The 14,292-nt window shown below is 41.7% G+C and overlaps 2 protein-coding genes and 1 long non-coding RNA gene across 3 annotated transcripts; 2 read left to right on the top strand and 1 right to left on the bottom strand.

The window, feature by feature from the left end:
* Positions 1–720: 720 nt before the first annotated feature.
* On the top strand, positions 721–5,932 carry LOC136709578 (uncharacterized). The gene is made up of 9 exons (XM_066684916.1): positions 721–1,190; positions 1,297–1,418; positions 1,505–1,571; positions 1,943–2,096; positions 3,097–3,242; positions 3,887–3,997; positions 4,108–4,335; positions 5,119–5,162; positions 5,273–5,932. Exons 1-9 carry the CDS (start codon positions 1,011–1,013, stop codon positions 5,376–5,378), a joined length of 1,158 nt encoding a protein of 385 aa, XP_066541013.1. The 5' UTR covers positions 721–1,010; the 3' UTR covers positions 5,379–5,932.
* A 1,828-nt stretch (positions 5,933–7,760) lies between these two features.
* Positions 7,761–14,292, top strand: LOC136709577 (uncharacterized). The gene is made up of 7 exons (XM_066684915.1): positions 7,761–8,349; positions 8,454–8,575; positions 8,662–8,728; positions 9,096–9,249; positions 10,280–10,425; positions 13,276–13,386; positions 13,497–14,292. The coding sequence occupies exons 1-7, from the start codon at positions 8,194–8,196 to the stop codon at positions 13,740–13,742; spliced, it is 1,002 nt and encodes a 333-aa protein (XP_066541012.1). The 5' UTR covers positions 7,761–8,193; the 3' UTR covers positions 13,743–14,292.
* Positions 8,753–13,719, bottom strand: LOC136709166 (uncharacterized). Its single transcript, XR_010804453.1, has 4 exons — positions 13,614–13,719; positions 13,441–13,521; positions 10,318–10,419; positions 8,753–9,224 (listed from the first exon to the last, which is right to left on the bottom strand). It is a non-coding gene; the product is annotated as an uncharacterized lncRNA (long non-coding RNA).

The following is a 14,292-nucleotide window of genomic DNA, read 5'->3' as shown; positions in this document are numbered from 1 at the left end:
CTCTGCCATACTTTTCAGTTTAACAGCCACTATAAACTTTGCCTGTGTGCAACATGTACTGACCAGTTACAGAGCACTAATATAATGATAATCCAGAAGTTACATAGTGCAGTTTCTGCTGTGTTAAGCCCAGAGTAGCAATGGCTCCATTTTACAACGCAGTGGAACAACACAATTTTTTTTTTATGTAATTCCAAAGTAAAACATACTTGGTGTTCTCTTAAATCACAAAGGGGTTAAAGCCAGTAAAAAAACATTGTTTAAATTATACTGAAGGGTTTGGAGACCATTGGATCCAGTTTAATCTGTTTCAGACCAAATAATGCTCTTTGATAGTGAATGATTTCTTGTCTGAGGCAGTGTAGTTACTGATCTCTCACCAAATGGACAATTTTAGCCAGAAACTCTGGACTTCTGTTTTTCAGAGCAAACAGCATCTTAATACTGAACTGTGGACTCTGCTCTGTGCTGAGAGCAGCAGTAGTACATTTAGGTAAAATACAGGAAATCTGCTTCCCTTTTTCTGCATCATTTTCTTGGTTTGTTTTTCTACACGTATCTGTATGTTTATATTTCCATTTTACTAATAGTTCTGAAGATTTATTCCAACTATATTACTCATTTTTCTGATTGCTTATTAATTTAAATCCTTATTTCATCCACAAACTGCCATATACCCTTATATCCACTTCGCTAGGTGGCAGTGTCGCGAAAACTTACGGTCCTCGAAGAAGAAATCTGATTTTTTGCCTTCAAACTTGGTAGCGACAGCTGTAAACATGGATCAGAACCGTTGTTATTTCTTCCTTTCCCGTTTTATACGAGGCCTCATTGCATAATTATATGAGTGTTACAAATGAGTGTAAATACTAGCGATAAATATAATACGTCACTATTGTTTTCGGCGGTAATTTATTTTGTCAGAAGCTGGGCCTCCATTGACAGGAATTAGACGGTGGACACTTCAGCCACTTTTCTCCTGTAAATAAAAGCGCTGTAACTTCTGACTAATGTCCGCACAGACCGTTAAGAAGAGGAACGAGTTACCGGTCGTTGATTTTGATGCGTTCCGTCTCGGTGTCGAAGATGTAGCCGACGAAGACCTGCGGCAGCTCGCAGAAGAACTGAAAACTGCCTTCACAGAAGTGGGCTTCGTTTATCTGAAGAACACGGGGATAGAAGAGAGGGAGGTGTGTGTGTGTGTGTGTTCGGTTGGTCGATTTATCTGACCCTTCTGAAAGCCCCTGCACCAGTTTCACGGCTGTAAAACCATATGAACCCCTCTGTGATTTTCAGGTGGAGCGTGTGATGACCAGCTCAAAGACGTTCTTCCATCAAACCGAAGAAAATAAAAAAAAATTCAGCCGCGGAAGCTACAGCAGCATGAACCACGGCTGGGTCTCACAGGAGAGAGAAAGGTATCTCCTCAACAAAACTGCACTGAATTAAATTCCACGAGCGCTCTCTGAATGTGGCCTGACCTACTCCTCTCTCATTTCCACAGTTTGAATCCTCGCCGTCCAGGGGACTTGAAGGAGGCCTTTAACATCACTTCCCTGCTCCCAGATATTGTAATGACTACAGTAACACAGCACTGTCACTGCTTTAATCCACTGTCCACTCACTTTCCTGCGCTCCTCTGACTATGGTCTGTGTGGGTGGTGAATATCTCTGCAGCAGTGCAGAGAAAAAGATGCAGTCTTGTGTCTTTTGAGGGATTATTAACATTAAAAACCCAATTTCCAGAAGAGTGGGGACACTGCAAAATGTAAATAAAAGTAGAACACAATGTGCAATTCATAAAAAGAAAAAGCTGTATTTAATTAAAAAGTGGCTTTAAGAAAGTTTAGTCATTGACTAGAATGCTTTGTCATATGGAGAGAGATTAGTCTCAAACTACTAGACAAATGTGTCACTTTTCACTCTTTATCATCTTGTCTAGGAGTGGCCCTCAGATGCTGCTGGTGAGTTTCGAGATGTCCATGTGTCCTTCTTTTTGAGATGTAAAGAGCTCTCACTGAGGGTGCTCAGAGTAATGGCTCTTAGCCTCGACATCGAGAAGGATGTCTTTCTTAAAGAACACAAACACATTGGCAGTAAGTTCAATGAAGTGCACAATAACAAACACTATCATGAATGTGATTTAGTATAATTACATTCTAAGATGTGACGTATCTCATGGAACCGGCTTGTAACTGTCTGTCACTCACCTTTAGGAACTGCTTCACAGGGTGTAATTCACTGTGTCCTTGTTTTTAAGTGTAATTCGTGATGCTTCATTATGTAAATATTCACAAGCTCTTTGCAGCTGTTTTCTTTCAGTTCTGAATTTCTATAAAACTTTTTTGCCCTGCAGCTCTAAGGTAGCTTTACAAAGATTCAGATCTACAAACCTAATCATCTAGCTAAAGGCACCAGTGTCTCAAGAGTACAGCAAATAAAGTCCCAGAATGAAGACTAAAGTTGATACAGCCAAAACTGAAAAGGGATAACACTGGACTCTAGGGTCAATGGTGATTGATGGCCTCTGAAATATTGAAATCTGTCATGTGAAAGTTAAATGAGTACATAAGCTATATAGAGATGATAGAGAATGAGGCTTGGGGTTCAAGAGGCTTGATAGTATTCAATAGAGAATCACATGCAAATATATGTAAAACAATGAAGCAACGTCTGTTCATGAAGCTAGAAGAACAGCAGAAGAGGATAAAGTCACACTGGGGTCATGTCGGCCAGCACTTCTGACTTCACACACACGTCTTGGTGATATCGGCCATTCATGTATTACGTGTATAAATAAGTTTAAAAGCCTGTTTTGTAATTTTTGAATTTTAATTCAAGGCGGATGAACTAGGATTTCTAGATGGATCTCTAACAGTGAACAGTGATTGGACAGAGTGCAGAAACAAGGAGGTGGTCATAATATTCTACTACAATTGTGTATCAGTTCTCCATTTTCATCACACGAATATCACAAATATTTTCAGTTTTTCTGTTGTAGTTGTTGCACACTTAGTTCTTTCCAATGTGAAATTCAGATGGCTATCAGTATAATGTGTCTGATCAGATCGAATAATCCTTGTTTGTGTTGATGAGGTCCGGAGAACGGAAGTACCCTGCGTACTCTGTACTACCCTCCAGTGGAGAGTATGAATGTGAAAGAAGATCAGCTTCGTTGTGGGGAGCACTCGGACTATGGCAGCATCACTCTCCTCTTCCAGAGCAAAGAGGGAGGCCTGCAGGTGAGAAAGCAGAGGGCCAGGACCAGCAATTAATAATAAACACACCATTTACTACAGCCTCCGTACAGGACAGAGAAACTGCATTGTGACTAGCTTATCACGTCAGGGTTACATGCTTTTTCTAACACAGTTAATGGTTAGAAAAGTGGGTTTGGGACTGCAGAGTTGCTAGTTGGATCTCCTCAAAGAGCAGGAAAATTAGGGGGATGGTACTTGATATAGACACTCAAGCCACTCCTAAAGTTACTTTATGTATAGTTGTTTGTTTGTTGGGCGGTACGGTGGCAGGTAGTGTCGCAGTCGCACAGCTCCAGGGACTTGGAGGTTGTGGGGTCGATTCCCGCTCCGGGTGACTGTCTGTGAGGAGTGTGGTGTGTTCTCCCTGTGTCCGTGTGGGTTTCCTCTGAGTGCTCTGGTTTCCTCCCACGGTCCAAAAACACACGTTGGTAGGTGGATTGGCGACTCAAAAGTGTCTGTAGGTGTGAGTGTGTGTGTCTGTGTTGCCCTGTGAAGGACTGGCGCCCCCTCCAGGGTGTATTCCTGCCTTGCACACAATGATTGCAGGTAGGCTCTGGACCCACCGTGACCCTGAATTGTATAAGCAGTTACAGACAATGGGTGGATGTTTTTTTTGTTCCCTTTAGATCCGCAACCGTAACAAGGAGTTTATTGATGCCCCAAACATTCAAGGAACTGTTTTGGTTAACATTGCAGACCTGATGCAGAGATGGACCAGCGACGTGTTTGTATCTGCTGTAAATATCCCGATCCATTCAAAACCTAATTAAGCAAGCCCACAAAATACTTACATTTTGTACAAAAGCGTTCACTACAGTAAAACTGACTTCTTTTCCATGTTTCTCAGGTCCATAGAGTTTTGCTGCCCCCTCCTGGTGACAAAAGAACACGGCAGAGTTTGGCCTTCTTTGTGCAGCCAGAAGACGATTCTATCATCACTTGTTGCGATGGATCGGAAACCTACCCCCCAGTGAAGACTTTGGACTACTTTGTGTCGAGATTCAATGACACTTATGGCAATAAACGTAGTCAGTCCCCGTCACCTGAAAAATCTCAGCAGAGCAAACCCTCCACGGTGAGACAGACCAAATAACCACATTTGTGACTAGTGTCAGGGTGGTTCACTTTTTGTCACCAAGTCATTTAGTCCTTTAACTGTAACCAAAACGAAACTATGGAACAGACTGGGCATACGGAACACACTTTGGGTGTCACTGTCTCCCATTACCCCGAGATAGGACCGGCTCGTTGCAGAGAAACAAGCTCAGGGCTCTCACTAATTGACATTATTATTATTTGATTGACGTGTTCACCCTTTTTATATAGAAATGGCCAGTATTGCCACTTGAATCGAGTTTATAATTATTTCTTATTAAAAAGGATTTTCATTCTAAAATAAACATAATTGTTTACAGAGATGTTGTTGATTATTAATTTATGAACAAAATGTTTATTTTCTGCTGATGTTTGCATTTGACGTAAGACCACTGCGGATGATTTATTATTAGATTACGTCATTAACGATTGTCGAGGAAATGTAGGCCTGAGCATATGAAGGCCGGTCTGTGAAAATATTGTCTTAGATGAAACCGGTCCATGGCACAAAAAAGGTTGGGGACCGCTGCTATAGATGACCTGGAGAAGGAGATTGAGTTGCCCAGCTCTCAGCTCATGGGTCTGTTCAACCGCCTAATCCGCAAAGTGGTGCAGGAAAGACAACAGCCTACAGAACCATAAGAATGAGATCATGCGTTTGTATTGATAGCCCTAAAAAAGGGTCATTAATCTGGTGTTTGGCAGAAGATGGCCGGTACACATAATTAGATATGTTTTTCATGGCTATGTTTTTCATTTCCAGGTGCTGAAGAAAGCAGGTCAGACAGAAATCATGAACAAAAAGAGGTAAGACTGACACCTTTTTGACACAATACATGGTTTCAGAAGAAGACCATGTGTATAAAGGAGTTTTTTGTTTATTTTGAAAGTTAAACTGTCTTCTGTTTCCATTTTAGTGACAACAAAAGAAAACTAGAGGGCGTGGGTAAAAAGAAGGAGTGGCACAGCAAAAAGCTGAAGAAAAATAAGGGTAAAAAGGGCAAATCTGGAAAGAAAACATGAGTTCTGGATACTGCTGTCCAGCTTCATTTGCTCTATACATGTATAATACAACAAATGTGCTTTAAAAACCTGTTTTTTATTTTAATTAAGCTGTTATTGAACTTGTTTTGAGCAAGTTCAGTTGTCATACATAATCCTGCCGTCGCCTTGTATTATGTTTGGATGAATGTCACAGGATTAATTATTACTGCAGTGGAATATTAAGTGGTAAGTACTTAACGTGTTCATTATTAACTCAGTAAGGGATCTGAAGTTAATTTGGGCCCAGTTTGTTACCTGGTCTAGTTATAGAGTTCAGTCTAGAAAGCTTATGTTGTTCAGTGCTCTGTATCAGTTGCAGAATGATAAACTCTGCCATACTTTTCAGTTTAACAGCCACTATAAACTTTGCCACTTCATCAAACTTGCCTCATGCACCAGCAGCTCCTCTCGCAACAGACAAACGACAAAATGGGTGCATGTTTTGATCAGGAGGTGTCTCTGTGTGCATTATTGTTCAGTGCCATGTGACCTATGTAATAACTAAATACATTAAATATATATATTTTTTCATGAACAAGTGCATAATTTTCTTGGTTTGTTTTTCTACACGTATCTGTATGTTTATATTTCCATTTTACTAATAGTTCTGAAGATTTATTCCAACTATATTACTCATTTTTCTGATTGCTTATTAATTTAAATCCTTATTTCATCCACAAACTGCCATATACCCTTATATCCACTTCGCTAGGTGGCAGTGTCGCGAAAACTTACGGTCCTCGAAAAAATCTGATGTTTTGCCTTCAAACTTGGTAGCGACAGCTGTAAACATGGATAAGAACCGTTGTTATTTCTTCCTTTCCCGTTTTATACGAGGCCTCATTGCATAATTATATGAGTGTTACAAATGAGTGTAAATACTAGCGATAACTATAATACGTCACTATTGTTTTCGGCGGTAATTTATTTTGTCAGAAGCTGGGCCTCCACTGACAGGAGATACACAGGGGACACAAAAGCGCGGTAACTTCGTTCTGACTAACGTCCGCACAGACTAGTGATGGGAATTTCGGCTCTTTTTGGGGAGCCGACTCTTGGCTCGGCTCTTTTGGCTCCTAATTGGCTTTTTGTTTTACCACTTATTTCCACCGGTACAGAACAATATTACCTACATTTTACATGACTATATGGACAAAATATCATTGTTCAATATTAAAAATAGCGGCACGGTGGCGCAGCAGGTAGTGTCGCAGTCACACAGCTCCAGGGGCCAGGAGGCTGTGGGTTCGATTCCCGCTCCGGGTGACTGTCTGTGAGGAGTGTGGTGTGTTCTCCCCGTGTCCGCGTGGGTTTCCTCCGGGTGCTCCGGTTTCCTCCCACGGTCCAAAAACACACGTTGGTAGGTGGATTGGCGACTCAAAAAGTGTCAGTAGGTGTGCGTCTGTGAAGGACTGGCGCCCCCTCCAGGGTGTATTCCTGCCATTCGCCCAATGAGTCCAGGTAGGCTCTGGACCCACCACGACCCTGAACTGAATAAGGGTTACAGACAATGAATGAATGAATGAAAACAAAAGGAGATTAGAATTTATCTGTGATATGCATGTTCATTGTAACTACATTTGTAAGCTTTTCTTTAAGTCAAAACTCTTGTTACTTACACAGAGGCAATATTATCAGCAAGTTTTTTTTCTGTGTGTAATTACGTATCACTAAATCTGTTACTTATTTGACTAGACAGACGGCTGGCTAAATCAACCACATAAAACACACGTGCCGCAGTTGAATATTCGTGTATTTATCTACGACCATACTAATATAAACCGAAATAATGTATTTATAACGTGTTCGTGAATCTAGCAAAAACACTGACAACAACGAGCTTTGTAATTATATTTACAAACTAAATGTTTTTTACTCACCGACATAACGTGCGCTGTTACTTTTTCCATTTAAAAAATCCTGTTTGAGAGTTTTTTGGGCGCGAGCGTGAGCTGTGTTCGAATTCACGAGGGTAGGGAACGATTTCGGACACTACCTTAAAATAGTGTACTATATAGTGACACAGTAAAGTCAAAGGGCACGGGCGTGGCTTCTGACGTGGTGAGAGGGCGGGGTTGGATGTGGGGCGGGTTTGGATGTCCAACTCCGCCTTCCTACAGGCTGCAGCGAGAGGCTTCTCGCCTTGCGCCCAATGATTCCAGGTAGGCTCTGGATCCACCGGGTACCCACTGGGTAATAAAATAAACAAATACTCTGCAAAGTGCAAAACAGCAGCATTCAACGGTAGTGATTAAAACAACCACAACGGTCAACAAATATTTAACTGATTCAACTATTTTTCGGAAGGCAGATTGGCATTCAGGAAAACCAAGTGTCTCAGCTCGGAGGGGTTGATCCGGTTTCTTCTCTCTGTTATTACCTGCCCAGTTTTTGAAAAGATACTTTCAGAGGGTACTGATGTCGCTACAATACACAGTCGCCCTGCCATCACCTTGACTAGCCGTAGGTAAACTGAGGCCTTTCAATGACACCAGCTCAGTGGGTCTTCTGTTCTTGGACTAAGAGTCTCCTCAAGATAAGACCGTACTTCCAGCATTGCATCTACTAAGGGAACTCTTCTTGCAGTGTCCTCTGTGGCTCTTGAATCAAATAGTTTCCAAACAGCAGATTATTGACCTTTGCTTGTTGTTCTCTGATTGGTTGAATAACAAGCCTTGGAAAAAAATGGCCCGGTCTTAGACGGGAACCGGCTCTCATCGTTCACTTAAAAGAGCCGGCTCTTTGAACCGGTTCGTTCGCGACCGACACATCACTAGCACAGACCGTTAAGAAGATGGACGCGTTACCGGTCGTTGACTTTGATGTGTTCCGTCTCGGTGTCGAAGATGTAGCCGACGAAGACCTGCAGCAGCTCGCAGAAGAACTGAAAACTGCCTTCACAGAAGTGGGCTTCGTTTATCTGAAGAACACGGGGATAGAAGAGAGGGAGGTGTGTGTGTGTGTGTTCGGTTGGTCGATTTATCTGACCCTTCTGAAAGCACCTGCACCAGTTTCACGGCTGTAAAACCATATGAACCCCTCTGTGATTTTCAGGTGGAGCGTGTGATGACCAGCTCAAAGAAGTTCTTCCAATGTCGAGAAGAAAATAAAAAAAACTTCAGCCGCGGAAGCTACAGCAGCATGAACCACGGCTGGGTCTCACAGGAGAGAGAAAGGTATCTCCTCAACAAAACTGCACTGAATTAAATTCCACGAGCGCTCTCTGAATGTGGCCTGACCTACTCCTCTCTCATTTCCACAGTTTGAATCCTCGCCGTCCAGGGGACTTGAAGGAGGCCTTTAACATCACTTCCCTGCTCCCAGATATTGTAATGACTACAGTAACACAGCACTGTCACTGCTTTAATCCACTGTCCACTCACTTTCCTGCGCTCCTCTGACTATGGTCTGTGTGGGTGGTGAATATCTCTGCAGCAGCGCAGAGAAAAAGATGCAGTCTTGTGTCTTTTGAGGGATTATTAACATTAAAAACCCAATTTCCAGAAGAGTGGGGACACAGCAAAATGTAAATAAAAGTAGAACACAATGTGCAATTCATAAAAAAAGCTGTATTTAATTAAAAAGTGGCTTTAAGAAAGTTTATTCATTGACTAGAATGCTTTGTCATATGGAGAGAGATTAGTCTCAAACTACTAGACAAATGTGTCACTTTTCACTCTTTATCATCTTGTCTAGGAGTGGCCCTCAGATGCTGCTGGTGAGTTTCGAGATGTCCATGTGTCCTTCTTTTTGAGATGTAAAGAGCTCTCACTGAGGGTGCTCAGAGTAATGGCTCTCAGCCTCGGCATCGAGAAGGATGTCTTTCTTAAAGAACACAAACACATTGGCAGTAAGTTCAATGAAGTGCATGATTACAAACACTATCATGAATGTGATTTAGTATAATTACATTCTAAGATGTGACGTATCTCATGGAACAGGCTTGTAACTGTCTCTCACTCACCTTTAGGAACTGTTTCACAGGGTGTAATTCACTGTGTCCTTGTTTTTAAGTGTAATTCGTGATGCTTCATTATGTAAATATTCACAAGCTCTTTGCTGCTGTTTTCTTTCAGTTCTGAATTTCTATAAATTTTTTTGCCCTGCAGCTCTAAGGTAGCTTTACAAAGATTCAGATCTACAAACCTAATCATCTAGCTAAAGGCACCAGTGTCTCAAGAGTACAGGAAATAAAGTCCCAGAATGAAGACTAAAGTTGATACGGCCAAAACTGAAAAGGGGTAACACTGGACTCTAGGGTCAGTTGTGATTGAAGCTATATACAGATGATGGAGAATGAGGCTTGGGGTTCAAGAGGCTTGATAGTATTCATTAGAGAATCACATGCATATATCTGTGAAACAGTGAAGCAAAGTCTGTTCATGAAGCTAGAAGAACAGCAGAAGGGGTTAAAGTCACACTGGGGTCATGTCGGCCTGCTCTGAACAGTGCAGTGATAGTAGATAATGACTAAGAACGGGACACAAGTTTACATTCAGATTGTTTAGTAAATTTTGTAGCACTTCTGACTTCACACACACGTCTTGGTGATATCGGCCATTCATGTATTACGTGTATAAATAAGTTTAAAAGCCTGTTTTGTAATTTTTGAATTGTAAATCAAGGCGGATGAACTAGGATTTCTAGATAGATCTCTAACAGTGAACAGTGATTGGACAGAGTGCAGAAACAAGAAGGTGGTCATAATATTCTACTACAATTGTGTATCAGTTCTCTATTTTCATCACAAGAATATCACAAATAGTTTCAGTTTTTCTGTTGTAGTTGTTACACACTTAGTTCTTTCCAATGTGAAATTCAGATGGCTATCAGTATAATGTGTCTGATCAGATCGAATAATCCTTGTTTGTGTTGATGAGGTCCGGAGAACGGAAGTACCCTGCGTACTCTGTACTACCCTCCAGTGAAGAGTATGAATGTGAAAGAAGGTCAGCTCCGCTGTGGGGAGGACTCAGACTATGGCAGCATCACTCTCCTCTTCCAGAGCAAAGAGGGAGGCCTGCAGGTGAGAAAGCAGAGGGCCAGGACCAGCAATTAATAATAAACACACCATTTACTACAGCCTCCGTACAGGACAGAGAAACTGCATTGTGACTAGCTTATCACATCAGGGTTACATGCTTTTTCTAACACAGTTAATGGTTAGAAAAGTGGGTTTGGGACTGCAGAGTTGCTAGTTGGATCTCCTCAAAGAGCAGGAAAATTAGGGGGATGGTACCAACCGGATTCCAAAAAGGTTGGGACACTAAACAAATTGTGAATAAAAACTGAATGCAATGATGTGGAGGTGCCAACATCTAATATTTTATTCAGAATACAACACAAATCACAGATCAAAAGTTTAAACTGAGAGAATGTATCATTTTAAGGGGAAAATGTGTTGCTTCAAAATTTCATGGCGTCAACAAATCCCAGAAAATTTACCGCTGTGTGGCATCCCCCCGTCTTCTTACAACACTCAACAGACGTCTGGGGACAGAGACCAGTTTCTCAAGTTTAGAAATAGGAATGCTCTCCCATTCATGTCTAATACAGGCCTCTAACTGTTCAATCGTCTTGGGCCTTCTTTGTCGCACCTTCCTCTTTATGATGCCCCAAATGTTCTCTATAGGTGACAGATCTGGACTGCAGGCTGCCATTTCAGTACCCGGATCCTTCTCCTACGTAGCCATGATGTTGTGATTGCTGCAGAATGTGGTCTGGCATTATCTTGTTGAAAAATGCAGGGTCTTCCCTGAAAGAGATGACGTCTAGATGGGAGCATATGTTGTTCTAGAACCTGAACATAGTTCTCTGTATTAATGGTGCCTTTCCAGACATGCAAGCTGCCCATGCCACAAGCACTCATGCAACCCTATCACCATCAGTGATGCAGGATTCTGAACGGAGCGTTTATAACAGCTAGGGTTATCCTTGTCCTCTCGGGTCCGGATGACATGGCGTCCCAGTGTTCCATAAAGAACTTCAAATCGTGACTCATCTGACCACAGAACAGTCTTCCATTTTGCCACACTCCATTTTAAAAGACCCCTGGCCCAGTGCAAACATCTAAGGTTGTGGAGCTTGCTTAGAAATGGCTTCCTTTTTGCACTGTAGAGTTTCAGCTGGCAACGGCGGACGGCACCGTGGATTGTGTTCACTGACAATGCTTTCCAGAAGTATTCCTGAGCCCATTCTGTTATTTCCCTGACAGTGGCATTCCTGTTTGAGGTGCAGTGACGTTTAAGGGCCCAGAGATCACAAGCATCCAGTAGAGTTTTACTGCCTTGACCCTTACGCACAGCAATTGTTCCAGATTCTCTGAATCTTTTGATGAAGTTATGCACGGTTGATGATGATAACTTAAAAGTCTTTGCTATTTTACTGGGTAACACCATTCTGGTATCGCTGCACTATCTTTCTGCACAACAATGGTGAAATTGGTGATCATCTTACCATCTTGGCTTCAGAGAGACACCGACACTCTGAGAAGCTCTTTTTATACCCAATCATGTTGTCAATTGTCCTAATTAGTGTTAATTGGTCTTCCAGCTGTTTGTTATATGCTCAATTTCCTTTTTCCAGCCACTTATTGCTACTTGTCCTAACTTTTTTGGGATTTGTTGACACTGTGAAATTTTGAATCAACATATTTTTCCTTTAAAAGGTTACATTTACTCAGATTAAACTTTTGATCTATCATCTATGTTCTATTACGAGAAGGATCCGGGTACTGAAATGGCAGCCTGCAGTCCAGATCTGTCACCTATAGAGAACATTTGGCGCATCATAAAGACGAAGGTGCGACAAAGAAGGCCCAAGACGATTGAACAGTTAGAGGCCTGTATTAGACATAAATGGGAGAGCATTCCTATTTCTAAACTTGAGAAACTGGTCTCTGTCCCCAGACGTCTGTTGAGTGTTGTAAGAAGACGGGGGGATGCCACACAGCGGTAAATTTTCTGGGATTTGTTGACGCCATGAAATTTTGAAACAACACATTTTTCCCTTAAAATGATACATTCTCTCAGTTTAAACTTTTGATCTGTGATTTGTGTTCTATTACGAATAAAATATTAGATTTTTATATGGGTTTTTATATTAGGTTTTTATTCACAATTTGTTTAGTGTCCCAACTTTATTGGAATCCAGTTTGTACTTGATATAAAGACACTCAAGCCACTAATAAAGTTACTTTATGTATAATTGTTTGTTTGGTGTTTATATGCACACACTTAGGTTGTATGGTAGATTTAAAAAGAAACTAATCCGCTGTGGCGTCCCAGACCGGGGGCAGCCGAAAGTAGAAGCAGTAGTGTGTTCTTCAAATTAATAACAGTATATTAAGTGTCATATTGCCAAGTATGTCATTATCGCCAAAATACCCTGAAATATTGTGATATTATTCTAGGGCCATATCACCTACCCCTAGTGGAGGCAAATTTTAAATTCACGTTGGGCAATGACAAAAAAAGCATGTTTTATCATCTTGTGGGTACTTTCCTGCTAATGCATTAGGTTGTTTTGTTTGGCGGCACGGTGGTGCAGCAGGTAGGTGTCACAGTCACACAGCTCCAGGGACCTGGAGGTTGTGGGTTCGATTCCCGCTCCGGGTGACTGTCTGTGAGGAGTATGGTGTGTTGTCCGTGTGGGTTTCCTCCGGTTTCTTCCCACAGTCCAAAAACACAAGTTGGTAGGTGGATTGGCGACTCAAAAGTGTCCGTGAGTGTATGTGTCTGTGAAGGACTGGTGCCCCCTCCAGGGTGTATTCCTGCCTTGCGCACAATGATTGCAGGTAGGCTCTGGACCCACTGTGACCCTGAATTGGATAAGCAGTTACAGACAATGGGTGGATGTTTTTTTTTGTTCCCTTTAGATCCGCAACCGCAAAAAGGAGTTTATTGATGCCCCAAGCATTCCAGGAACTGTTTTGGTTAACATTGCAGACCTGATGCAGAGATGGACCAGCGACGTGTTTGTATCTGCTGTAAATATCCCGATCCATTCAAAACTTAATTAAACAAGCCCACAAAATACTTACATTATGTACAAAAGCGTTCACTACAGTAAAACTGACTTCTTTTCCATGTTTCTCAGGTCCATAGAGTTTTGCTGCCCCCTCCTGGTGACAAAAGAACACGGCAGAGTTTGGCCTTCTTTGTGCAGCCAGAAGACGATTCTATCATCACTTGTTGCGATGGATCGGAAACATACCCCCCAGTGAAGACTTTGGACTTCTTTGTGTCGAGATTCAATGACACTTATGGCAATAAACGTAGTCAGTCCCCGTCACCTGAAAAATCTCAGCAGAGCAAAACCTCCACCGTGAGACAGACCAAATAACCACAGTAGTATACGGCACCACTTTATGTCAAAAGGAAATGTATGTAAATGTATTTAATTTTTAATGTCATTTAAAATAATAAACTAAAAATTAAACGTGAGCAATGGTCCCACTTTAGGGTTTGTCCTTACATTTCCCTTGTATGTTAACATTGAAATTTAAAAGTATAAATGTTAATCTCTCTTGCTGAGGGTCCCTTGTTTTCAAGGAGTTTGTGACGGCTGTGTGGAGGTTGAAGATATGGGCCTCACATAAGATGGGTCAAGGGTGGGGGCTCGCAAGAGGGGGTCCCCCTCTCTCGAGGTCATGATCATGATAGAAAATGGTGATTTCAGTAATTTAATGTAATATCATAATGGTAGTAGAAAAAAAGTGGATAGTATTGTCATTTTAGCTCATTTTAATGTGACACGTGTGACACCATGTCTTTTGCATTTTAATGTGTGCACTGTTTTATGTTTGCACTAGTTGCACTTTAATGTTGTGTATTGTTTTATGTAGCACCTTGGTCCTGGAGGAACGCTATTTCGTTTCACTGTGTACTGCTGA

The sequence above is a fragment of the Hoplias malabaricus genome, chromosome 11 (genome assembly GCF_029633855.1).
Source record: "Hoplias malabaricus isolate fHopMal1 chromosome 11, fHopMal1.hap1, whole genome shotgun sequence".
NCBI classification, from domain to species: domain Eukaryota; kingdom Metazoa; phylum Chordata; class Actinopteri; order Characiformes; family Erythrinidae; genus Hoplias; species Hoplias malabaricus.
This window is presented reverse-complemented; position numbering and strand designations above follow the sequence as displayed.

Excerpts from the sequence above, each read along its gene's own strand:
- LOC136709578 (XM_066684916.1), top strand. The coding sequence starts at position 1,011 with ATGTCCGCACAGACCGTTAAGAAGAGGAACGAGTTACCGGTCGTTGAT. Across the intron at positions 3,998-4,107 it reads GCGACGTGTTTGTATCTGCT|GTCCATAGAGTTTTGCTGCC; the intron begins GTAAATATCCCG and ends CATGTTTCTCAG. Across the intron at positions 5,163-5,272 it reads GAAATCATGAACAAAAAGAG|TGACAACAAAAGAAAACTAG; the intron begins GTAAGACTGACA and ends TTTCCATTTTAG.
- LOC136709577 (XM_066684915.1), top strand. The coding sequence starts at position 8,194 with ATGGACGCGTTACCGGTCGTTGACTTTGATGTGTTCCGTCTCGGTGTC. Across the intron at positions 8,576-8,661 it reads GTCTCACAGGAGAGAGAAAG|TTTGAATCCTCGCCGTCCAG; the intron begins GTATCTCCTCAA and ends TCATTTCCACAG. Across the intron at positions 10,426-13,275 it reads GCAAAGAGGGAGGCCTGCAG|ATCCGCAACCGCAAAAAGGA; the intron begins GTGAGAAAGCAG and ends TGTTCCCTTTAG.